The 25,769-nt window shown below is 47.6% G+C and overlaps 1 protein-coding gene across 4 annotated transcripts in view; it reads left to right on the top strand.

The window, feature by feature from the left end:
- The window catches only part of EXOC2 (exocyst complex component 2), a 1,213,422-nt gene that overhangs the window by 834,346 nt on the left and 353,307 nt on the right, over positions 1–25,769 (top strand). For all 4 annotated transcript variants that reach the window (XM_069217791.1, XM_069217808.1, XM_069217816.1 and 1 more), the window contains 2 exons: positions 4,657–4,737; positions 10,782–10,841. In XM_069217791.1, coding sequence (XP_069073892.1) covers positions 4,657–4,737; positions 10,782–10,841 — 141 coding nt within the window. The remainder of the gene's footprint in view (positions 1–4,656; positions 4,738–10,781; positions 10,842–25,769) is intronic.

Here is a 25,769-nt window from a genome sequence, read left to right as displayed (position 1 = left end):
ATGTCGACTTACTCATTTTGTTCTCACCAGCACACACAAGCTGGCAAGCAGTGTGTCTGTGCTGAGTGAGGGGTCTCCAGGGTGGCATAAGACATGCTGCAGCCCTTAGAGACCTTCCTTGGCATCAGGGCCCTTGGTACCAGGGGTACCATTTACGAGGGACTTATCTGGATGCCAGGGTGTGCCAATTGTGGATACAAAAGTACAGGTTAGGGAAAGAACACTGGTGCTGGGGCCTGGTTAGCAGGCCTCAGCACACTTTCAATTCAAAACATAGCATCAGCAAAGGCAAAAAGTCAGGGGGTAACCATGCCAAGGAGGCATTGCCTTACAAGTACTAACTATGTGGTTGTTCACTCTCAAGACAACACTGTCCTCCTTACTGGATCCAAATACCATTACATGGGTGTTTGCCTGATTGTCCGCAAGGTCCAAACTGGCCATGTAAGTGCAAAATTGATCAAGCAGTCGCTCTAGACCTATTGCTGTCCTGGCGATTAGAACTGTGTCATTTGTATAAATCAATGCAGGGACACTTTGATTGTATATTTGCGGACAGTCAGCATTAAGGGCCAGTGGTTGCTCGTCTAAACCGTTTACATACAAAGAGAATTGAAAATGGGCCAAAACGCAAACCAAACTGAAGGTCTGATAGCACATTGCTGATTAACTCAATTCCAGACTGCAGCACTCGGGACAGCAACCCCTCATATCTGGATCTTACAAGAACGTGATGATGGCTTCTGAGCTTTGCACTGCCTCCTCCTTTCTAGTGAATACGTGGGATGTTCTCCTAAATGTGAAGGATGCAGAAGCTTGAACACTCTTCTTCTTGATTAAAACGTGTTTTGGAAAGCACCTCAGATCCTCCGAATTGCTTAGGTTAATCACCCTTAAAATTGTCAAAGTGTTCAAATTTTCCCTCCCCCAAAATACATTAACTGCCATTCAGCTCTGTAACTGAGTGTGTGGCCTTAATCTGATTCAGCTACATGGCTATGTGCAGCTGTTGGTAGGTTTAATTTTATTTTGATTAAGGAATCATGGTCTAAAACCTTATATTTCTCTTGCTTTCCTGTTTGAGTGTAGGGTATATAAGTGATCAGTGTGTTCCTGCTGTGTTGTAACTACCTGTAGCCCTCAAATAGAAGGGAGGGTTGTATGTGCCCCTTTCAGAGGAGGTGGGGGACGAAACTTGTGTCTCCGATTTGCTGTGGTCTACTTGGCACCAAGGCTGCAGTTGGAGGAATGGTCACCATAAAAAAGCTGCTGAACTCCCAGTCTGGTTTAATCAGTTAATTCCCTCATCTAGCTACTCTTTGAGCACCCCCAATGTGTTCCTCAGTACATCACTGGGTGGCACCAGTGTGTGCTGCCGTGCTCCAGTCAGGATGTCTCCGTTCTCCTACTTCTTGCATAGACACAATAAGCATCATCTCGGCCCCGCAGACTGAAGTGACAGCACAAACGGTCCAGATTTCATTCAGGTCTGAAAAGCTTACTGAAATTCATTTCATAGGTTCACTGCGCAATCTCATTAATTAACGCTAGAAATTAGCAGTGGAAAATTGAGGGGGGCATCCTGATAGGGCAGGGTGTATTAGCTGAGTTATCAAGTAGGTCAATGGTCAAAAAATGAGACTTCAGCTTTTTCGCAAATAAATAAGAACAACTCATGATTTGACGTCGAGCTTAAAACTAAGCAATTAGCTATAGATGTAATGACGAAATTAGGAACAAAGAAGTTACAGCACTGAAAATAAGGCAGCAATGTTTTTACAGTTAGTACACAATCCAGTTTTGAGGATTGGAAATCATACTTTCCTGGGATGAGTAGTTAATTTAATACTCAGCTTATTCTAATAAGAACATTCTGGAAAAGTTGATCGCATTATCATGGTATTTGCATAATTTGTGTCAATCTAAATTTTACACAAGGCTGGAGGGAGGCAGACTGTGACTTCATAAAAATGGTTTGCTTTTTTTCTTTGGTTGCACATCCACTGTCTAAAACAGATGAATATTTAATAGTAAAGTACGTCGGAAGAATAAAAAAAAAAAAAAAGTCTGAATTAAGTGTCTTGTATTTGTTTAATATTTTAATTATTTCAACGAATCAATGCAATAAATGTAATACAATGTTCAATTGCCAAAACACTGTGGGATTTGTGTTCTTATCTGGCTTTACAATAAACACTAAAGCGCACCGGCTTAGAAATGCCTCTCCCTTTAATGGTCTAGAATAGTTACAGAATACCTACAAGAAAGAGTCTATATCACAAGCATTTCAGGCAAACTGCTGTCTACTCCGAATGATAGTTTGCTGCTATTCTGTCCCTGCATAAGACAATCTCTTTACTTAGTACAAAGAAAGCTTCTAGTTAATCCCATTCATTTTAAGACAAGACAGAAATATCAAAACCATCGAAAAATGGTTTCATATATCTTAAAATAATTACAATGTCCAGTTTTTTACAATTTGTAATGGATCCCAATTTCTTTGAAAATGAATCAGAGAAAAGTAATACATATTTACTAATGAAGAGTATTCCGGATATATCACTTGAGTATTGGCAAAGATAAGACTGACTACTTGTACATCTAAGTGAAGTCTGCCTAAGTTTATTCAGCTGAACGTTCAAAATGCAATTTCGCATTGCTTTGCTAGTATTTCCCTTCCATTAGCTGTGAGCATCTGATGCTAACCCCTCTCACATTATGACTTTTTCTATGTTTTCATCTTACATACCTCAAGATAGAGTACACATGACAGAAACTGAAGGAAGTACACATGCTTCTCATGAAAATAATTGAAAATACTGTGAAAAGATACACGAAATGTAGACTTGCAGATGCTGAGTTAGTAGTTTGTGAATCTTCACTGTGCCAAGCATGAGAATGAGGCTAATATGTCAGAGGCGAGAAAGAGGTACAGGCTATACACAGCATAGGCAAATAAAACAACACTAAATGTATCAGCTTCTCATCAGCTATTATGATAGTGATTTACAGTCAGTCTGCAAATAGAAAAATTTAAATGGATTCTGAAACAAAAACATAAACGACAGAATAAAATCCTCCTCATCCCAGTATACAAGTTAGCTCTCGTAGCTAATTCACAGTAGAACTGCATTAACGAGATGGGAACCCCCTTCCTCTTCTCCCTTAACCTTCATGCCTTGCTCCCCTCGCCATAGCCAATAAACACACTTCCAGACTCTGAAAATGAGAAATTGCAAGTGCTTCATTGATTGCCATATTGGTGTTTGTGTGGACGGCTGAGGTTGATAAATCAGTCAACAGGTGGCGAGTGGGTGTATGGATAATTGAGTGGATAAATAGATAGTTGGTGGATCGATGGACGAAAGGATATTACTCTACTGGAGAATTGAGTGCTCTAATAAATGCAGGCAGGTTACACATGTGACAAACTGAGGAATCAAGCAGTAGCATTGATAATGTTACAGAATGACAATACTTACCAATATTATGCCTCTGCAATCATGATACTGAGTGGGTACTTCGTGCTATGAATGTGCAGTCGATGTACGTAATTATAATCTTTGTCACTGCAAGCATCACTCATTGCTATTGAAGACTTGTTTATATTTGCACTTGGTTATCTTGACAGCTGGGTGAGATTTTTACCATCATTTTAGCGTCCTGGTTGTAGGAGGGCATATACTCCAACAGCATTATTCCTGAGTGTCTGCCCTGATTTTCAATATCAGTCTTTAATCCAGATATGAGCTCAAGATGCAAGAAGTGGGAAAATACAGGTAGTGTTGTAGAGCAGAATGTACCCTCTCAATCAGTGATTCCATTTACATATGTTAGGCACCATGTGTTACTGTCCAAACAAGTTTTCATATTGGTTCCCGACTTCGCACATACCGGTACCCATAATAGCAGCTGCTATGTTTCAGATACCTGGATACCTGTATAGGTCATTAGCCCATGCTTCTTTGTGTTTCCAAACTTTCCTTTACTACATAGAACGAATATTAGAGAATATGTGATGTCTTCTGTGAAGTTCCTCATGTAGACGAGTTTCTCACATTTAGTTTGATAATTAATGTGAGTTGTCATACTTACTGTCTTATTTCCCACGGACCTGAAATTCATTTAAAGAAGGTAATTACAAGTATATGGGGCTTGAGTCTCAAAGATTTTGCTTTGAGTAGACATGACTTGGGCCTGATTTAGAGTTTGGCAGAGGGTGCTACTCTGTCACAAACGTGACGGATATCCCGTTCGCTGTATTACGATCCCATTATAGCCCATGGGGATCGTAATACAGTGGACAGTATATCCGTCACGTTTGTGACTGAGTAACCCATTCCCAAACTCAGAATCAGGCCCTTAGTCTTGTTGAAATCGTGGTTTATCCTTGACATTCAGGTAAGCCAAGCGTACTACAAGAATAAGTCACAGCAAAAAGGACCCTGGGGCGTAAATTAAACTTTGTGAAAAGGAGCATTTCTGCATATGTGTTACAGCATGTATCATTAAAAGGGAGGTTACTGTTGTTACGATATTTTAAACAGTTTTTACCTAAAGTGTACTTTTTCAGAGCAAGAAGTGTTATTGTTTGTTTTAAAATACAAAGTTATTAATCTTAAATGAAAAGTGACCCACATGTGTTTGTGCTTTCAGCCGTCACACTTCGAACAAGTCATTTTGCTGTCCTTACAGTCCCTGAAAGGTGTGTTGGACTGCAAGCCTGGAGAAACCACTGTAAGTTTCTTCTACTGTATTTTACTTATTGCAGTGACATTTGGAGACAAGCCCAAAAGACTGGGAGTCATCTTAACCGTACTCTGCGTCCAAGTACAATGTACATGTTATTATGTTCGTACTTCTTTGCCTTTAGGTGTAGCTTTTCCAAGATTGGTCCCTCAGGCTTGCACTTCTGAAAGACATTGTCGATCCTAGTTATTTATTTCTGCTTACCTTAATGTTGAGAAACATGTGGGTGTAGGATTCAAGTTCATTAATAGAGTGCATGGTTATATGAAACCATTACACAAAAAAGAGACACATAAAACAGACAAATTAAAAGGTTTACATTGTTAGATTGACCTACTATTCTAGTACCACTGGTCTACATGATAAGAAACATGTAATAAAAGCCACAAAGTGCAGCAGTTAACAAATGCCTCAAAAAAATTATCAATTGCATTAAAGGAGCAAATTCATGGTTTAAAACATTTTTGGTTCTTTGTGCTGTCTAACATAACACAATGACTTTCTGGTTAATCAAGTCTGTTATATTGGTTATATGCGGATAGAAGTCATGAAATGCTTCTTTGAACATAGACGTGTCTGTGGACCTGCATAAGAAAGTTGCATCAGCCTTTAAGGTACTGCAATGGTACAAGTAGTGTTGCTATGAAACAGAAGTTCCCAGTGTTTCCTGCCAAAGTCTAAGAAGGTGAACCCTATTGGCCTTTTGACACCAATGTACTGGTTAGTGGGGCTACCACTGAATGCATTGGTTTTAAGCTAACTGTCGCCCTTATGAACCTGTATCTTATAGAGTGTTCTAGTTGCAGATTCTGTACCTTAGAATTTTCTGCAGGTGTCAGTCTGGATCTGTAGATTTTTCTTAGCGCAATACCCTTGTGCGCTGTTAGGTGGTGTTGGTTAGCTCCCGTTCCGTCGTTGGGATAGTGGTCACCGAATATGACATAATTGGTCATATATAGATGCCACCCTGATGCGCTGTCACTTCTTTTCTTTCTGCGCCAGCCTATGGACAAATCTGGACAGAGCTACCCTTACAGTCGCTTTTTGACTGGGCTTTTGACGTTTTGTCAAAGTTTTTTGACTTCTGGTGCCTCAAGATGTGGTCAAGGAAGACCAGATTCAAGCCCTTCAACTACTGTCACCGCAAGGTATCGGTGACTGATCTTCATCTGGTGTGGTGCTTGGTGCGTGACCATGACCCAACGTTGTGCTCTGACAGCTGGGCCATGAACCCGAAGGCTTTGAGAGAGTTGCTGCTAAAGTTGCTTCCGGCCTGGCATCCGGCTCCACATCGCTCCCTGTCTCGGTCGAGAGAGCCATCACCACTCCTCCTTTTCCCATTCAAAATCGTCGGGCATTTGGGTAAGAAGAAGTCAAAGACGTACAAGCATTCTTCGACCTCACCCCATCGGTCGGATGGCAGAGTGCGGAAGAAGGGAATGTCCTTGCTCTAGGCCTCCATCTTCAGAGCCTATTTCTGGGTTGGCTCCACACCTCCCTGAGTTTCTGGAAGCTGGAGCCACGCTTGCCTAATTAAAGGAATTTTACAAGGTCATGCGCCTCATCTTTGGGCAGTCTGGCTCTGTTGGGGAGCCTTTGGGCCCCACAGGTTTGGAAGAGGCCCCTTTGGGTTCGACACCAGTGGCTTCAGTCTCGGCTCTGAGGGGCACCCAGGGATCCACTTCTGGATCCGAACCAGCATCAGTTGTACCATTGCGGCCTCCCCTGACAACGGTTCCGGCGTTGACGCTCTTGACGTCACCTGGGCCCGCGTGCGTCGTTGAACCTATAGTCACCGCTGACTCTGACTCAGCCAGAGCGGTGTCGCTAAACTCTGATTCCGGCTGAGTCCAAACCCAGCACAGGGGCTCCTGTTAATAGGACAATAGCCCGCTGCCACATGCTTGCGCCTAACAACCCAGCTTCCTGACCCAACAGCCTACCCCCGGGAGTTTGGTCATACAAGCTTTAATGTCCCATGGTGCATTCCCTTCCACTCCCTTGGATAGGTAATCAAAGAGGCTGGACCACCTTGGGAAGAATCTGTTTTCTTCTTCTAGCCTGGCATTGCAGTCTGTGAACACTGCATGCTTTTTGGGTCGCTACACTCATACTTTATTGAACACAGTCGCTCAAGTACTGTCATAGGTCCTGGAGGAGGTCTGGGACATTCTCTCCTAGGCTCTTGCTGAGGGGAGAGATGCAGCCAAGTTCACAATCAAATGTAGGCTGGATATGACCAACTCTCAGATCAGTTTCTTTGACTGTGACCTTGAGGCACCACGTCTGGTTACGTACAACTGGCTTTTCATGCTACGACCTGGTACCGCGGCCTCGCTGCTGCCACTCACCCACCTCAGTCTGCTTTTCGCCCTTTTTGTGGCTACAGAAGAGGTGCCCAGCCACATCCATTCCGTACCAGCCACAGTGCCATGCATGATGCTCAGCTTCTGTGTGGCCGGGGATGTGGGATCCAGCATCAGCGTGGATCAGGGAGCCAAAGGTGTTGCCAGTCCATTGCCCTCCCCCATCCCATCCAAACCCTCCCATTCCTCGCCCCCCCCCAGCTGCAGCCTCCAAAACGTCCTAGTCTGGCACTTCCCCACCAGGGATAAGTCAGCAGGAGGATTCGCTATCACCTGCCCTGCTGGAACACCATCACGTCAGACAGGTGGGTTTTGCAAATAGTCCGAAGGGGCTACTCCCTCCCCTTCAAGACTGCCCGTCCCTTCATGCCACCATCCTATTATCAGATAACTGAGGAACACCTGACACATCTCTGCAAGGAGGTTACTGTTCTCTTGGCCAAGGGGCCATAGAGAGGGTCCTTGTGCCAGAAGTAGGCCATGGTTGTTATTCCCGCTACTTTCTGGTGCCTAAAGAGGGCAATGGCCTCCGCTCTATCCTTGACCTCCGGTCCTTCAATCTCTTCCTCAAGAAGGAGAAGTTCAAAATGCTCACTTATGCTCAGGTCCTATATGCCTTGGACCCAGGAGACTGGATGGTAGAATTGGACTTGCAGGACGCTTATTTCCATATTCCCGTCCTGCCTGCCCAGAGACGTTACTTGTGGTTCGTGGTAGGTCACAGGCATTTTCAACTCCTCTTTGGCCTTACCAGCGCCCCTCGGATGTTCACCAAAGTGATAATGGTCATCGCAGCTCATCTGCACAGGTTTAGGGGTTTCAGTCTTCCCCTACCTCAACGATTGGCTGTTGAAGACTCCCACCTCCAGACTACAGCACACCTCCTGCATTCTCTGGAGTTCACTATAAACATGCCAAAGTCACACCTGACTCCCTCTCAGACGCTTCCTTTCATGTGAGCTGTTTTGGACACAGTGCAGTTTCAGACCTATCCTCCCGAGCAGCGAGTCCAGGATATTCAGGCTATGGTTCTGATGTTTCATTCTCTATTCTGGATTTTGGCGAGAATGACTCAGAGGCTGCTTGGCCTCATGGCCCTCCTGCATCCTCCTAGTGACTCATGCCAGATGGCATATGCAGGCTCTGCAGTGGGACCAGAAGTTCTAGTGGGCGCAGCATCAGGGAAATCTCTCTGATATGGTCCAGATCTCAGAGGGGACTGCGCAAGATCTGCAGTGGTGGCTTTCGAATCCGCTTTGGGTCCATGGCAGATCCCTCCCCCTTCCCCAGCTAGATCTATCCATAATGACAGATGAGTCGCTCCTAGGTTGGGGCGGCCACATGGGAGAGGCAATGATCAGAGGCCTCTGGCGGAGTCTGGGCTCCATATCAATCTTTTGTAGCTCTAGGGAATCAGACTTTCGTTGAAGGGACAGTAGTGCAAGTGTTCATGGACAATGTGTAGCTACTGCCATGTTGTACTGCAATAAACAGGGCGGGATAAGGACCTGACCCTTTGTCAGGAGGCACTATGCCTCTTGACCTAGCTGGAACATCAGGGCATTACCCTGGTGGTTCAACATCTGGCAGGTTCTCAACACCAGAGCAGACAAACTCAGCCATCGATGCACAGCCGATCACGAATGTCATCTCCAGCCGGATGTGGGGCAAGGTCTCAGCAGCAGTGGGGAGAGCCTTGGTTAGATCTGTTTACCTCCGCAGAGAACGTGCAATGTCAGCTGTTTCGCACATTGGAGTTTCCAAGGTGGCACTCACTCAGACGCTTTTCGTCTCGAGTGGAACTCTGGCCTCCTTTCCACCTATACCACTTCTGTCCAGAGTTCTCAAGAAAATCAGGGAACTTCCGGGCCCAAGTTATCTTGGTGGCTTCAGACTGGCACAGAGAGTATGGTATCCAAAGCTATTGAGCATGGCCACCGATCCTCCACCCAGACTGCCTCTTTGGGCGGATCTTCTGTTGCATTAACAGGGGACAAACCTGTCCAATCTCCGCCTTCATGTGTGGAGATTGAGTGGCGGCAGTTGACGACTTGTGATCTTCCACCCAAAGTCTGTGATGTTATCTCGGCAGTCAGGCGTCCCTCCACCAAAACGGTATACGCCTGTTGTTGGCATAAATTTGTGGCATGGTGTACCCACAAACCTGTTGATCCCCTCTCTGCTCCACTATCTGAGGTTCTTTTGTTCGTTCTTTCTTTAGCCCAGCAGGGCTCTGCTTTGGGCACCCTTAATGGGTGTTTATCTGCCATTTCTGCTTTTCTTAGGCTACTTGATCAGCCCTCACTCTTTAAATCTCCTATTGTGAATAGATTCCTTAAAGGTCTCACCCGTTTATTTCCTCCCATTCCATTTATCATGCCTCAGTGGGACCTCAATCTTGTCCTTATTTACTTACTGTGTACTTACTTTGAGCCGATGCACAATTGCTCTTTACGGCTCCTCACTTTCAAGACTGTCTTTCTTGTTGCCATCACTTCTGCTTGCGGCATGAGTGAGCTTCAAGCCTTTTCTTCCTAGCCTCCATTCTAGTCTGTGCACCCTGACAAAGTGGTGTTGCGCACTAAGGCTTCCTTCCTTCCTTCCCAAGGTTATTACGCCTTTTCATGTAGGTCAGTCCATCACCTTGCCTACTTTTTACACACACCCATATCCTTCCCATGAGGAGGCGAGACCCCACCATCTGGACCCAAAAAGAGCATTGGCGTTCTATCCAAATCGTACTGAAGATTTCCGGGTGGACGATCAACACTTTGTCAGGTATGTGGGTGAGAGGGAAGGCGGTGCAAAAACTTACCATCTCTAGATGGGTACTTATTTGAATCAAGATGTGCTACGCTTTGGCCAATAAGCAACCCCCTGTGGGCTTACACGCTCATTCCACTAGAGCAACTGCTGCTTCCTCTGCGTTAGCATGCGGAGTTCCTGTCCTGGATATCTGCTAGGTAGCTACGTTGGCATCCTTGCACACGTTTGCTAGACATTACTGCCTGGACAGTCCGGTCCGTCGGGACAGTTACTTTGGTCGTTCGGTCCTGCAGAACTTTCTAATATGATCTTGGTTCGTAGCCCACCTCTGAGTATGGCATTGCTTTTGTATCTATTCTAAGGTAAGGAATCTGCAACTAGAAGTCTCTATCAGATGTACAAGTTACTTACATTCAGTAACAAAATATCTGGTAGAGACATATTTTAGTTGCAGATTCCTTAATGACGCACCCATCCTCCCCGCTTGCAAACTGATTTCTAGGGACAGGGATTCCCCCTTCAAGTCCTTAGCACTGGCACACCAATCTCAGTGTTTTTAGCGACTTTGTACTCTGGTGTGGAAAGTCGTTAAAAGAAACTGACGTCACTGTGCTGAGGCGATGTCTATGTACTACTCCTGACGTCATCACGCCAACTACGACGCCTATGACACCCGCGAGTTGACCGGCGCCATCTACCGACGTGCAAGGGTATTGCTCGAAGAAAAAAGTCTCCACATCCAGTCTGACGCCTGGGGGGAAATTCTAAGGTAAGGAATCTGCAACTAGAATATGTCTCTACCAGATATTTCGTTACTGAAAGTAAGTAACTTGTATTTTACCACGTCTTCATTTAATTTATATTATAATTCTGAATTCTCACTAAGATCTGCTTTTCTAGGTTTTCCAACAACAGAACATACAGGATGAGGTGTGCCGGCTGAGCATCAGTTGTATTCAGGTAACTAAAAAGGCTAACTCATGTAAAAAGAATAAAATAGGATGCAGGAGGTGGTCATTTCCACTGGATAGCACACTGTATGAAATTTACTGACCGCTGTGTATGTGCGAGAGGGAGATGGCCAACAGGCTATGTGGGACAGCGGACAGATAGTACAACCAAGAATAATGGTCGGGATGACCACAGTAAGTTATGCGGTGGGCCTCTGGAAGTCCCTGCCCTGTAGAAAATAGTATGGACAATTCTAACAAGTAAGACGGCTATGAAATTCTCCAGAACTTTGTGAAGATTGTGTAAGAAGACGGGTCGAACTTTTTTTCCTACCGTTAGCCAAGACATTTTGTTTTCCTACAAAAATTTTCAAGTATATATTTATTACACATATGTACATGTTTGAGCAATCACTCACTTTTTCGTCCATTAGTTTGTTGAAGTGCCATTCATATTTTACTACTTCTAACCACAGCATATATTAGTAGATCAGCCCATTTCACTCACTTGTTCCCCTCACTGTGAGTGACTTCATTTTGCTTGTGCACAATGAGCTCATCTTCCTTGAATGTAGTTCCCTATGGTGCTACAGGTCGAACTGTGTATCCTTTTTTCAGACATTATTTTCTCTTTTCTAAAATGTAATTAAATTTAGTGAATGCTGTACAGCTTATTAGGCACTGCAGCTGAGCTCTTTCTTCTGCTTGTAGTACTCCGCAACCTTCACGTATGTTGTAAGTTGCACCCATCTTTCAGTGGGCTTTAAAACCATCTAAAGATACCCATACTTGTGTGTTAAACCTCAGTGGTTCTTAATCAGTGGTCCAGTGACCCCAGGGGACTGCAAAGTCTACTCAGGGAGTCCGCAGCTCCTTAGAATATTCAATATTATTAACAGAATAATATAGTGTACATAAATGAAAAAGCAAAATTTTAAATTGAAAATGTTAAAATGTGAAGGAATTTGAAACCGAGGCTAAAAATGAAGTTATTATCTTCAGATAGATTCGTTGGAGCAGTGTACATCCATCAAGCTCAATATAGTTTGGACAATGACTGGCCACAGTTGAATTTAGAAAAGCTCTAGCCTTCCTATTAAAATTAGACTTTTTTTTTAATGTTTATTTGTAAATGAAATAGAATATTCTGTATTTGTTAGATGAATGCTTGTTAGTGTATTTTTTGTGTCTCAAATCATTGCAAAATGCTTAGGCCGGGGTCCCCTGCTTCCAGTAATCACTTAGTGGGGGAGCCCAGATTCCAATAATGATTTAGTTGTCAGGCTCCAGTAATAATTAAGTAGGGATCCACAGAAGTCAGAAGATTAAGAACCATTGTCATAACTGATTGCCACAGACTGCCCAAGGTAGATTTAGTTTGCTGATCTGTTGAAACTCAGCATCTGACACAGGCTTTTAACCACAGGTTCCTTAACTTAGAATTATCTCTAGGTGTCAGACTGGATCTTGAAGGTGAGCCACCCTGTACTGAGTCAACCCTTAGTGATAGTCTACGTGGTTCCAGATAACCAGAGACCTCAAAGGGTAGCTGTGGAGAGGAGCTAAGGCTTATCGAGAAGTGTCTAAAGCAGTTGCAAATACCACATAGGCCAGTCAGTGATTTACATACAAGAAATAACCACACCAGTGTTAGAAAAATAATGTATTATTTATTCAAACACAGGCACTAAACTACCGTTGCTATATCTCCTAACCGAAATATAAATACACACAAAAATATACTTAGGAACAGGTAAGTAAAGGCATAAAATAACATAGGCCCTCTGTAAGGAAATGCCTCCTTGGCATGGTTACCCCCTAACGTTTTGCCTTTGCTGATGCTAAGTTATGATTTGAAAGTGTGCTGGGACCCTGCTAACCAGGCCCCAGCCCCAGTGTTCTTTCCCTAAACTGTAACTTTGTCTCCACAAGTGGCACAACCCTGGCACTCAGGTAAGTCCCTTGTAATTGGTACCCCTGGTACCAGGGGCCCTGATGCCAGGGAAGGTCTCTAAGGGCTGCAGCATGTCTTATGCCACCCTGGGGACCCCTCACTCAGCACATGCACACTGCCTCACAGCTTGTGTGCGCTGGTGGGGAGAAAATGACTAAGTCGACTTGTCACTTCCCTCAGAGTGCCATGCCAACCTCACACTGCCTGTGGCATAGGTAAGTCACCCCTCTAGCAGGCCTTACATCCCTAAGGCAGGGTGCACTATACCACAGGTGAGGGTGTATGTGCATGAGCACTATGCCCCTACAGTGTCTAAGCAAAACCTTAGACATTGTAAGTGCAGGGTAGCCATAAGAGTATATGGTCTGGGAGTTTTTCAAACACGAACTCCACAGTTCCATAATGGCTACACTGAAAACTGGGAAGTTTGGTATCAAACTTCTCAGCACAATAAATGCACACTGATGCCAGTGTGCAATTTATTGTAACATACTCCCAGAGGGCATCTTAGAGATGCCCCCTGAATACCTACCCGACTTCTAGTGTAGGCTGACCAGTTTCTGCCAGCCTGCCACACACCAGACATGTTGCTGGCCAAATGGGGAGAGTGCCTTTGTCACTCTATGGCCAGGTTCAAAGCCTGCACTGGGTGGAGGTGCTTCTCACCTCCCCCTGCAGGAACTGTAACACCTGGTGGTGAGCCTCAAAGGCTCACCCCTTTTGTTACAGCGCCCCAGGGCATCCCAGCTAGTGGAAATGCCCGCCCCTCCGGCCACTGCCCCCACCTTTGGTGGCAAGGCTGGAGGAGATAATGAGAAAAACAAGGAGGAGTCACCCACCTGTCAGGACAGCCCCTAAGGTGTCCTGAGCTGAGGTGACCCTTACCTTGAGAAATCCTCCATCTTGAGTTTGGAGGATTCCCCCAATAGGATTAGGGATGTGCCCCCCTCCCCACAGGGAGGAGGCACAAAGAGGGTGTAGCCACCCTCAAGGACAGTAGCCATTGGCTACTGCCCTCCCAGACCTAAACACACCCCTAAATTCAGTATTTAGGGGATCCCCAGATCCCAGGAAATCAGATTCCTGCAACCTGAAGAAAGGAGGACTGCTGACCTACAAGCCTGCAGAGAAGGAGGAAGACGACAGCTGATTTGGCCTCAGCCCTACCAGCCTGTCTCCAACTTCGAAAACCTGCTCCAGCGACGCATCTGACAGGGACCAGCGACCTCTGAAGCCTCAGAGGACTGCCCCGGACTACAGGACTATGAAAATCCCGTGAACATCGGCCCTGTTCAAAACCAGCTACTTCGTTGCAACAAAGAAGCAACTTCCAAGGACTTCACGTTTCCCACCGGAAGCGTGAGGCTCTACACTCTGCACCCGACGCCCCCGGCTCGACCTGCAATCAATCAGCATATTTATAGAGCGCACTACATACCCGTTAGGGTTTCAAGGCACTGGCGGGGCGGGGAGGTTAGCTGCTACTGGTCAAAGAGCCAGGTCTTGAGGAGTCTTCTGAAAGTGAGTAGGTCCTGGGTCTGTCGTAGGTTGGTTGGGAGAGTGTTCCATGTCTTGGCTGCGAGGTAGGAGAAGGATCTGCTGCCGGATGTCTTTCGATGGATGCAGGGGACAGTGGCGAGGGCGAGGTCTGCGGAGCGGAGCTGTCGGCTGGGGGTGTAGAAGCTGAGTCTGTTGTTGAGGTAAGCAGGTCTGGTGTTGTGGAGTGCTTTGTGTGAGTGGGTAAGGAGTTTGAATGTGATCCTCTTGTCAACGGGGAGCCAGTGGAGGTCTCTCGTGGGGTGTGACGTGGCTGCGGCGGGGTACGTTGAGGATCAGTCGGGCGGAAGCGTTTTGGATACGTTGGAGGCGTCGCAGGTGTTTGGCCGGGATGCCTATGTAGAGTGCGTTGCTGTAGTCTAGCCTGCTGCTGACGAGGGCCTGTCACTGTTTTTCTTGTTTCTGTCGGGATCCACTTGTAGATCCTGCGGAGAGTGTTGTAGCAGGAGGAGGAGACTGCGTTGACCTGTTTTGACATGGAGAGGGAAGGAGTCGAGGATGAAGCCCAGGTTGCGTGCGTGGTCGGTCGGTGTTGGTGGGGTTCCTAGGGATGTTGGCCACCAGGAGTCGTCCCAGGCGGAGGTGTTGGGTCCGAGGATAAGGACCTCCGTTTTGTCTGAGTTCAGTTTCAGGCGTCTATTTCTCATCCATTCGGTGACGGCCTTCATTCCCTTATGGAGGTTGGACTTGGCGGTGTGTGGGTCCTTGGTGAGGGAGAGGATGAGCTGGGTGTCGTCGGCGTAGGAAATGATGTTGAGGTTGTGTTGGCGGGCTACTTGTGCGAGGGGGGCCATGTAGATGTTGAATAATGTTGGGCTGAGGGATGAGCCCTGGGGTACGCCGCAGATGATGTTGGTGGCTTTGGAGCGGAAGGGAGGGAGGCAAACTCTCTGGGTTCTGTCGGAGAGGAAGGATGTGGTCCATTCGAGGGCTTTCTCTTGTATTCCGGCTTCGAGGAGGTGTGTTCTCAGAGTGCGATGGCATACCGTGTCGAAGGCGGCTGATAGGTCCAGGAGGATAAGGGCTGATGTTTCGCCGTTGTCCATTTGGCGTCTGTCGTCTGTGGCGGCGAGTAGCGTGGTCTCGGTGCTGTGGTTTTGTCTGAAGCCAGACTGGGAGGGGTCCAGGATGTTGTTTTTTTCGAGGTGGCGAGTCAGTTGTGTGTTGACGATTTTCTCGATGACCTTCGCAGGGAACGGGTGTAGGGAGATGGGTCGGAAGTTCTTGAGGTCCTGGGGGTCTGCTTTGGGCTTCTTAAGGAGGGCGTTGATTTTGGCGTGTTTCCAGCTTTCCGGGAATGTTGCTGTTTCGAAGGAGATGTTGATGACCTTCCATAGTTGGGGAGCGATGGTTGCGTCTGCTTTGTTGTACACGTGGTGAGGGCATGGGTCTGACGGTGATCCGGAGTGGATGGAGTTCATGAAGTTGCGCGTCTCGGTGTTGCTGACGTTGGTCCATGAGGTCAGGCGATTGGAGCGGGTGGTGTTAGCGGGGGTGGTGTCTGGCGTGGTGGTGGTGGCTGTGGTGTTGAAGCGGTAGTGGATGTCAGTGATCTTTCGGTAGAAGAAGGTGGCTAGAGAGTCGCAGAGCTCTTGAGAGGGTGGAATGTTGTTCACGTTGGTGCTGGGGTTGGAGAGTTCTTTCAATATGCTGAAGAGCTCTTTCTGTTGTGTGCGTTATCTAGGCGGTCTTTGAAGGAGGATCTCTTGGCTAGTCTGGTTAGTTGGTGGTGTCTGCGGGTGGCGTCTTTGTGGGCTGTGAGGCTGTCGGGTGTGTGTTCGGTGAGCCATTTATTCTTAAGTTTCCGGCAGATGCGCTTGGAGGTCTGGAGCTCTTCGGTGAACCAGGTGGCTTTCTTGGTGGCTTGGTTGTTGGTGGTCTTCTCGAGTGGTGCGAGGGAGTTGGCGCAGTCGTTGATCCACTGTCTGAGGTTGTGGGTGGCGGTGGCGGTGTCTGGGTCGGTGGGGTTGTCAGGCGGGTTCTGGGCAAGGGCGCTGGTCAGCTGGTCTTTGGAGACTTTGCTCCAGTGGCGGCGGGGTGGCTGTAGGGTACGGTGGTGCTTGACTTGTTTCTAGAAGGTGAAATGGATGCAGTGGTGGTCGGTCCAGTGGAGTTCGGTGGTGTGGTTGAAGGTGACGTGGGTGCTTGTGGAGAAGATGGGGTCAAGCGTGTGGCCGGCTGCGTTGGTGGGTGTGGTGATGAGTTGTCTGAGGCCGAGGTTGGCGAGGTTGTCGATCAGGGTGGTGGAGTTGGCATCGTTGTTGTTCTCGAGGTGGAAGTTAAGGTCCCCGAGGAGGATGTAGTCTGTAGAGGCGAGTGCGTGGGTGCTGGCGAGGTCAGAGATGGAGTCGCTGAAAGGTGCCCGTGGTCCAGGGGGTCTGTAGACTAGCGTTCCTCTGAGGGTGGTGTTGGGGTCGGTGTGTATTTGGAAGTGCAGATGTTCGGCAGTCTTGAGGGTGTCGTCCGTGTCGGTGTGGACCCTGAGGGTAGACTTGTGGGCAATGGCTATTCCTCCTCCGATTCCGTTTGTGCGATCCTTGTTGGTGATCTTGTAGCCCTCTGGGATAGCGATGGCGATGTCGGGCGCCGAGGAGTCGTTCTACCAGGTTTCGGTAAGAAAGGCCACGTCCGGGGCTGAGGTGTCGAGCAAGCCCCAGAGCTCGATGGCGTGCTTGCGTGAGGAGCGGGTGTTAAGGAGTATGCAGTGGAGGTGGTTGGTTCTGGTCTTTGGCGGTTTGGCAGTTCTGTCGCAGGTGAATCTGCAGTTGTTGCAGGAGAAGGGTCCGTTACAGAAAGGCAAGGTAAAACGCTGGAATTACAGAGCAGACAAGGCGAGACACGCAAATTACAGAAAGGCAAGGCAAAACGTGGAAATTACAGAAAGACAAGGTAAGCAGACACAGTGATTCCAAGAAGGCGCTTACCACTAGACACCAGGGATGGCCAGTAGGGAGCAGCGAGGGCGGGGAGGGGAGGACACTGGGACAGCTGGGTGTCGCTGTACGCGTGGGGAGAGATCCAGTGGCCGCAAAGGTCACCTCAGGGAGGACTCCCCAACGACTGCGAGCCCGTGAGTAACCAGAGACGACCCCCCTGAGCCCCCACAGCGACGCCTGCAGAGAGAATCCAGATGCTCCCCCTGACTGCGACTGCCTGTAACAAGGGACCTGATGCCTGGAACCAACACTGCACCCGCAGCCCCCAGGACCTAAAGGAACCAAACTTCGACACAGGAGTGACCCCCAGGCGACCCTCTGCCTTGCCGAGGTGGTGGCTGTCCCAAGAAGCCCCCCCTGTGCCTGCCTGCACCGCTAGAGTGACCCCCTGGTCCCTCCATTGAAACATATACAAAACCCGACACCTGCTTTGCACACTGCACACGGCCGCCCCTGTGCCGCTGAGGGTGTGTTTTGTGTGCCTACTTGTGTCCCCCTCCAGTGCTCTACAAAACCCCCCTGGTCTGCCCCCGAGGACGCAGGTACTTACCTGCTGGCAGACTGGAACCGGAGCACCCCTGTTCTCCATAGGCACCTAAGTGTTTTGGGCACCTCTTTGACCTCTGCACCTGACCGGCCCTGAGCTGCTGGTGTGGTAACTTTGGGGTTGCCTTGTACCCCCAACGGTGGGCTGCCTATGCCCCAGGACTGAGACTTGTAAGTGTTTTACTTACCTCCTCATCTAACCTTTACTTACCTCCCCCATGAACTGTTGATTTTTGAACTGTCTCCTTTGAAAATAGCTTATTGCCATTTTTACAAAGACTGTCCATGATATTGTTTTCATTCAAAGTTCCTAAAGTATCTAAGTGAAGTACCTTACATTTAAAGTAGTATCTGTAAATCTTGAACCTGTGGTTCTTAAAATAAACTAAGAAAATATATTTGTCTATATAAAAATTATTGGCCTGGAGTTAAGTCTTCGAGTGTGTGTTCCTCATTTATTGCCTGTGTCTGTACAACAAATGCTTAACACTACCCTCTGATAAGCCTACTGCTCGACCACACTACCACAAAATAGAGCATTAGACTTCTCTTTTTGCCACTATCTTACCTCTAAGGGGAACCCTTGGCTCTGTGCACACTATTTCTTACTTTGAAATAGTATATGCAGAGACAACTTCCTACACCCTCCCTTTTGTATTGGCTAAATTACTCTGCCAGTGATTTTTGCTTTGCTTACCTCCTGAAAGAGGATATGTTCAACTGACTTGACTCTAAGAGGGCTTTGAGCTTTTACTTCGGCCATACAAAATACCATTGCGTGGATGATCAGCTTTTTCTGGATCTTCTCTATTAAAATCTGCTATGCACTGACCTAGAAACAACTACTCGCTAAAAGCCTGTAAGCCCATTCCACTAGGGCCTAAGCAATACTGGTGGGTGTGCCTGTTTTAGGAGGCCAAATCATATACTAAAAAAAAATGAGATGCAAAAGTCACTACTAACCAAGACTGTCAACCAAGGACCTTCGGTACTGGGGAAGTACTTAAACACCAGAGGTAAGTAGTTAGGATTTCCCAGGTGCTCATGTGCGGAGATGTTACCCTGGGTCAGTGTCCATAGGATAACATGTGGAAGTTACTGTAAGAGTTTTCGTGTTCCAGGACCCTTGCCAGAGGACCCAGAGGAAACCCCCTGGGACATGGGAGGTTCAAGAGTGCCCCCACCCGTGGATACCCAGAGAAGTGGAGTACCTACACCAGGGAACCCAGGTGCATAGGGGTGAAGTCATCTCAGAACCTCCCGTTCAAGTCAGTGGGGACCTCGGTTGTCCAGCTGCTGTTGCGACCCATGGACCAGGTCTGTCTAACCCAGGCATGGATTCCAGATGAAGAGAACCTAAGGAAAGAGGAGACCGAGTCTTCACCACCCGGAGATGCCCAGGGGGTGCAGGAGAGCAATGCCCACCCTTCTTAAAGATTATTTCCTGTGGGACGGTTGTTGTGGAAGTGCAGCTGTGGGGTCCAAGCAGTGCAGGAAGATCCTAGGTCCACAAGCTGATCCTCACCGGTTGTTGAATTGCAGGGCGGTCAGTGGTCATCATGGCCACCAGCAAGCCTTGGCAAATGCAAGAAAGAAAGAAAGCGTTGCATGAAGTGTTGCAGGATTTGGGGCTCAGCAAGGTCTAAGGGACTCAACCTTAGTATGTAAGTCAGGGCCAGCCCTCAGCCGGCAGAAGAATAGCAGGCGTCGTTGGAGAACCCAGGAGAGGACCCTTTGGCAGCAGGCACAGGGAGTCGCAGGGAGGCCTTAGTAGCACAATGAAAATGGATGCCCAAATTGCAGGGGTTGCAGGGAGGATGTTGTTCTTGGAGTTGTGCAATGCTGGATCTTCTTGGAGCTAGTAGGTCTTTGGACTGAAGTGCCAACAAGCCTTGGCAACAACAAACAGATGCAGTGCTCAGGGGTTCTGACCAAGCAGCTCCAACGAGGGACCACAGACTTCTCTGATGCAAAGAAGATGGGTCAGACCTGGAGAGCTACAGAACCACCACCTGTGTTGTAGAGTCTTGAAGAGTACGTGGGATAGTAGGGTCCACAAATCTGTCGCCAACTTTGAGGTGCTTGCGGATGCAGAGGATTGACTCCTTCACTCCAAGGGAGAATCCTTCTTGCTGTTCTAAGTACAGGCAGAGTCCTTCTGACTCTGGAGGATGCACGGCCATGGAGGTTGCAGAGTCCTTGTGACAAAGTTGCAATAGGAGCCCTCCTACTAGTTACAGTCTTGTCTTGGGTCCCAGCGAAGTCCAGCAGCGGTTCCAGTGTCTAGGTCACAGAAGAGTCTTGCAGACGAATCTAGGGTCCCACCCTCAGGAGAGACCTTAAGTAACCCAGCAAGGGTATTAGACAGCTTCTGCAGTGTCTCACCTATCAAGGTGGGTCAAACACGCTAATCTGGTGGACTGACAAGTCAGATGCTCCCAGGGGCCTCCGTTTATCCTATTTCCAAGATGGCAGAATCAAGTGGCCACCTGGCAGAGCTCTGGGCACCTCCCTAAAGGGAAACTGGACGTGGGGGTGGTCACTCCCCTGTCCTTTGTGTGATTTAGTGCAAGAGCAGGAGCCGGGTGCTCCTACACTGCAGTAAACCGGTTTATGCAAGGAGGGCACCAAATGTGCCCTTCAAAGCAGGCTGGTGGCACTTTGGAGCATCCCCATTGTAGGCACCCATTTCTAAAGGAGAGGTAGTAACGCCTCTCCTGTACATGATTTCTTTATTCTGCCTTCCCCTGCACAAGTTAGGCTCAGCAATAGGGCGGAACAGTGTCTATGATCAGCGGCAGCACTGTTTGCACACAGACCCTAGAAGGCTGTACAGAAAGACATGGGGGATCCTCTAAGGAACTCCCACAGTACATGGTATCATGCAAGTAACACTGGAATCAGTGTAGTTGCATGATTCCGACATGTTCGATACCACACATGATTAGGTCCAGTGAAGCCATTATGTAGTTGGACATCTCCTGATGACCTGTGCCCACTACATACCTTAAAATGGCTTTCCCTCACATACAAAGCCCAGAAATTGGAGTCTGGTGTTCGTGGAGGCACCTTTGCTCATGCAGAGCTGCCCTCACACTTATATCCATGCACTCTGCCCTTGGGCTGAAGGGCCTACCCTAGGATATTCCCAAAAGACTAATGGTGCAGAAGACTGTCCTATAGGTGGCAATTAATTATTTGCTTCTTAGGTTGGTGACCTAGATAATCTGTCTGCCCACCTTCCAAATTGTTATACCCAGAGAACCTGCCCTGCATTTCTGCCAAAATTTGTGTTGGTCTTTCCTTGCACCAGTCTATCACTCTTGTCTTTCCCTCCTTCTTAAGGAGGTCCTGCTGCTGCATTCACTGTACCAGAAGTGTAGCGGTCCTATTACTTAGACTACACTTGAAAGGTCAAAGTGGATGAACATCTCTTTGTGTGACTCACTGAAGCCACAAACGGCAAACCTTATGTTGGGCTACCCTTTGCGTTTATATCTAGCATGCCTTGGCCAAAGAATACCTCCAGCTAGCAGGCATTCATACCCATTCCACTGAGATCAGGGTGGCTTCTACTGTTTCGACAAGGGAAGTAAACAAAGTCATCATTACATACATTTGCTAAAAATTGCCTCACATCATAGGCTCACAGTGACGGATAGTTTGCCTGGTCTTCGTGAAATGACTTCCTTGCTTGCTTTGGAGGGTCATTCATAAGGTGAGGAATCTGAAGAAGTATCTGTCAGAAAACAAATGTTACTTATTTTCAGTAGCATTATTTCTTTTGGATGCTTTATCTTTGTGCAGATTCCTACCCTGATGATGATGTTATGTTGTTAATAAGGTTGTAAGGTATGTAATGTGTTGTCTTATCTTTTCATACTCTTGGTTATACTCTCTCCGTTCTTCTCTGCATGTCTTAATGGGGAGCAGGAAAAGTACCAGGACCTGATGATAGCATGCCCACCAGTGCTTTATGTGTCCTTGCTTCGTCACATCATGGGTGGGCAAAGCTGCATGGCATGATATGGAGAGCTTTTGCTGTGGAAAAAGTTTGCTGATCAGTCTAGCACCTCGTGGATACACAAAGCATGAGGAATATAGAAAGATATAGTATCCACCAGAATTATCTTCACCAAATATGAGTAATTTTTTTCTGATGGATACTTCTACCTTCAGATTCCTCACCTGTAGAAAAATTCCAGGCATCAGACTGGATCCAGAAACTTCAGAACTCTCACGTCGCTGGTAGGGGGTGCTGGCATTATATCTACACCAAAGGGGCTGTCATGTGATGTCACAAAAGCTGTATTGTACCCAGCAAAGTGCACCAGTGTTGGTTCCGGTTTTTTAGTGCCTTCAACATGAATCTGAACCTCTTTCTTTTCTGAGAGTCGTGGGTTTTGTCTTTGGGATTTGGTGCAGTGCTATGTTTCCTTCTAACCTCTCAGGTTTTAAGTCCTATAGGAGGGACTGTGTGGGTCTGATGTCCGTCACGGACCCATGCACCATATGCTTGTGGTGCTTTGGTTCTGACCTTGATTCCCACTCCTGTGAATCCTGTCAAAGTATTCACCCTAAAGCAATAAAAGACTTAGCAGCTAAACTCTTTATGGCCTATACCCATGATGCCAGGCAAGGTAATTATCGGTCAAGACCAAGGTCTCTATATCCATCCTCACTCTTCTGGCGAGAAGAAGAAAAAGCACAAGAAGCATGGACAAAGCAAGTCGTCTAGATGACCCCGGAATCCAATAGGATCTTCATTCTTGGAATCTGCCCCCTGACCACACTCCTGTCCTCTGACGCCACTCCTGCCGGTTCTGAGCCTGTTCCACAGCCGGACCTAACCCTTGCACCAACTGTACCAGCGCCATTGTCCACTGCCACAGTCTACCTTCCCGGAGCTCACGACGTCAGGCACAGACCCAGCAGCATTTCTCAGCACCATTTCTTGCCTCTTTGCTAGGGCTGTGAACCCCTTTTGTGTACCCTTGGGACCTGGAGTGCCATTCAGCTTTCCTTTGTGCCAAGGCACCATTAGGCATGGGGAGGACACTCCAACTACCAGCTCCACCCTTCACCCCAGCGTGCAGCCATTCAGTTCTGTACCGAAGCCAGACATCACCATCTCTGCTGGAGCTACATCTGGAGCCGTTGGCACCGCCTTCTCCACCTGTAGAACACCCTTCTCTAAAAAGACCTGGATGGGAGGCTCAGAGACTAATTGAAAGAAAGGAGTACAAGTAGCGAATCCACAACCTTTTGGTACTAACTTTGATCCTTGGAATCTTTACTCCCAAGAGAATGATGAATGAGCAAATCTCTATGAAGTTCCAGTATTGTCCTCAGCTAGTGGTCTTGATTCTTCTTGGGAAAAGGAATTTCCAACAGAATTCCCTCCTCCAGAGGTTGTGTTGTTACACTGTGTATTCAGAAAGGTGACAGAACTGCTGGAATTACAATGCCATCAGTGGACGTTGACTTGTATGCTCACTGGAGGTGCTGCTCTCCTCTGCCCCAACATCTCAGCCATTACTTTCCATCAAGAAGGCCTTGGCAAAGCCAGACCTTGCAGCCTGGAAAAAGCCTTCATCTGCACCAGTGGTTAATACACTAGTCGCCAGATGGTATCTCCCCACTTCAGGAGACCGGACCTTCCTCTTGGCTCACCCTTTTCACCAAAGAGCCTAGTGATCTAGGCATTTTGTTCCTTAGGCCAGTCACAAGGCACGTTCCTGACAGCCCCGTCAGATGGGGAATCCAAACGATTGGCGGCTTCAGGGAGGAAGAAGATATTCTCTGGCATTTTGGCACTGAACTCATTAAATACTGGCTGCTGACCTGCTCTGTGAGGCTTTGCCCATCTCATCACACCACAAGTCCCATTGGAAATGTGAGCACATTTTCAGGAGGGGATAAGGGATAGATGAAATACATCCAGACATATTATTAAGTCACAACTCAACACAGCCTGTTCCAATGTTAGAGCAGTGGGCATTTCGGTCTCCATCCGCCACCATCCCAACTCAAGCAGTCAGGATTTTCTATGATATGTACATCAGTGTAATGGATCTACCATTTGAATGCACTAGATTGTTTGAGGACAAAGCTGATGCTACCCTTGAATCTTTTAAAGCCAGCAAAGCATCGGCTAGACGCCTCTATCTCCAACAACTTCAACCCCATCGGATTATCAGCAGTTTTGACGCGCTGGAGGATTTTCCATGGTTTCTACTTTCGATAGCGACAATCTAACCAACCACAGTCTCAATAACCTCAGGATCTGCTGGTCCACCAGTTCTTGGGTAGGGTTAGGAGGAAAGACCATGGCTGCGGCCAACAAACCTTCTCCTTCTCTTCATCCTCATGTCCTGCTCACCCAGGAGAGCAGACTTAGGCCCTCATTATGTCAATGCCGGTAATTACTGTTTTGGCGACGGCTGCCAAAACAGTTGCCGCGGCTACCTACCGTCCTCCGTATTATGACCGTAGCCGGAATTCCGGCAGAAGGCTGGTGGAATTCTGGCTGCGGCCATGGTGGCGGACGGCGGTAAGGTGGCAGCAGTGCAACGCCAGTAGACCGCCGCAGACCATAACATGATCCATGATACGGCCTGGCGGTGTTCTGCTGGTGGACGCTACTGCTGGCAGCAGTGGCACGTCCAATCTCCTGCTGGAGAACCCCCTGCAGGCAGGTAAATTGGGTGCTCTGACAGGGGGAGGGGGATGTTGTGTGTGGGGGGGTGCGGGCATATGTTTCTGTGTGCATGCATGCATGCAAGTGTGTGGCAAGTGGAATGTGTGTGTTGCATGAATGGGTGTGAGTGTGCGTGTATGTTGTGTTGTCTGAATGCACGTGTGCTTGTATGTATGTCAGTGGGTGTGGATATGTTTGGGAATAGACGTCTGCATGCGTGGGTGAATGTGGGTATGAACGTGTGTATGTTGGTGCGTGAATGTGTGTGTGTGTATGTCGTGGGGAGGACTCTGGGGGGGGGGGTGGATAGACCCCTATCAATGACAGGGAAGGAATTCCCTGGCACTGATAGTGCCTACCGCCATGGTTTTTGTGGCGGTCTGGAAGCCACGAAAACCATGGCGGTAGGCAGGGTCATAATCCCACGGGTGGGACAGTGATGGCCGCCTGGCTGGAGACCGAAGTCTCCAGCCCAGGGGCTGTTACTGCCCTTGCGGACGGAGTGGTACATTGGCAGTTTGGCTTGAGCCAAACCGCCAATGTCATATTTTGGGGAAGAGTACCGCCAACCTGTTGGCAGTACTTTTCTCCAAAATACCGCCGTACGCCAGGGTCATAACGAGGGCCTTAATTCTCTTTCCAACACTAAATGTGAGGGAGGGGGAAGTGTTCCTCTTTTCTGCCAGCCTAGAATGCTATTACTTTGAAACAGTGTGTTCTTCAAATAGTACCTTTTCAAAAATGGAATGGAAGGAGTGAGAAGATTTGGGTGGGGGGGTGTCACATCAACCTCCCAAGTACACTGTTAATAGCGAGGGAACCCACTGACAAAGTTATAACAATCTTTTAACTCTGTTGGTTATAGGGCACCCCAAAGTGTAGCATTAGGATTCTCACCCTCTAGGGTTACCAGTGGCATGGCTTCATCATAGTCCTCATACAGAGACCTTTCATCTATCCATGGTCTATCTGGCAGATCAAGAAAGACCTTAAATGTTAAGTGGGATCCAAAAAAAATGTTAAAATTGCTTAGGGTGTCTCTGTAAAATGTTTACCCTTGACAATATTAAAAGCAAGGGGATACACTCACTGAGAACGTTTCTCTAGCATCTGCTGGACAACATATGTCAGCCACCTTAATGCATGCAAAGTATTGTGGCTTTTGTTCGGACCTACTCCTAATCCCTTAATACCTCTTAAGTTTAGGTTATTTTCTTTTTATGGTCACTATCCACTACTTGCGGA

The sequence above is a fragment of the Pleurodeles waltl genome, chromosome 2_1 (genome assembly GCF_031143425.1).
Source record: "Pleurodeles waltl isolate 20211129_DDA chromosome 2_1, aPleWal1.hap1.20221129, whole genome shotgun sequence".
In the NCBI taxonomy this organism is placed as follows: Eukaryota; Metazoa; Chordata; class Amphibia; order Caudata; family Salamandridae; genus Pleurodeles; species Pleurodeles waltl.
The sequence above is the reverse complement of the archived record's forward strand: the minus strand, read 5'-3'. Positions and strand labels throughout refer to the sequence as shown.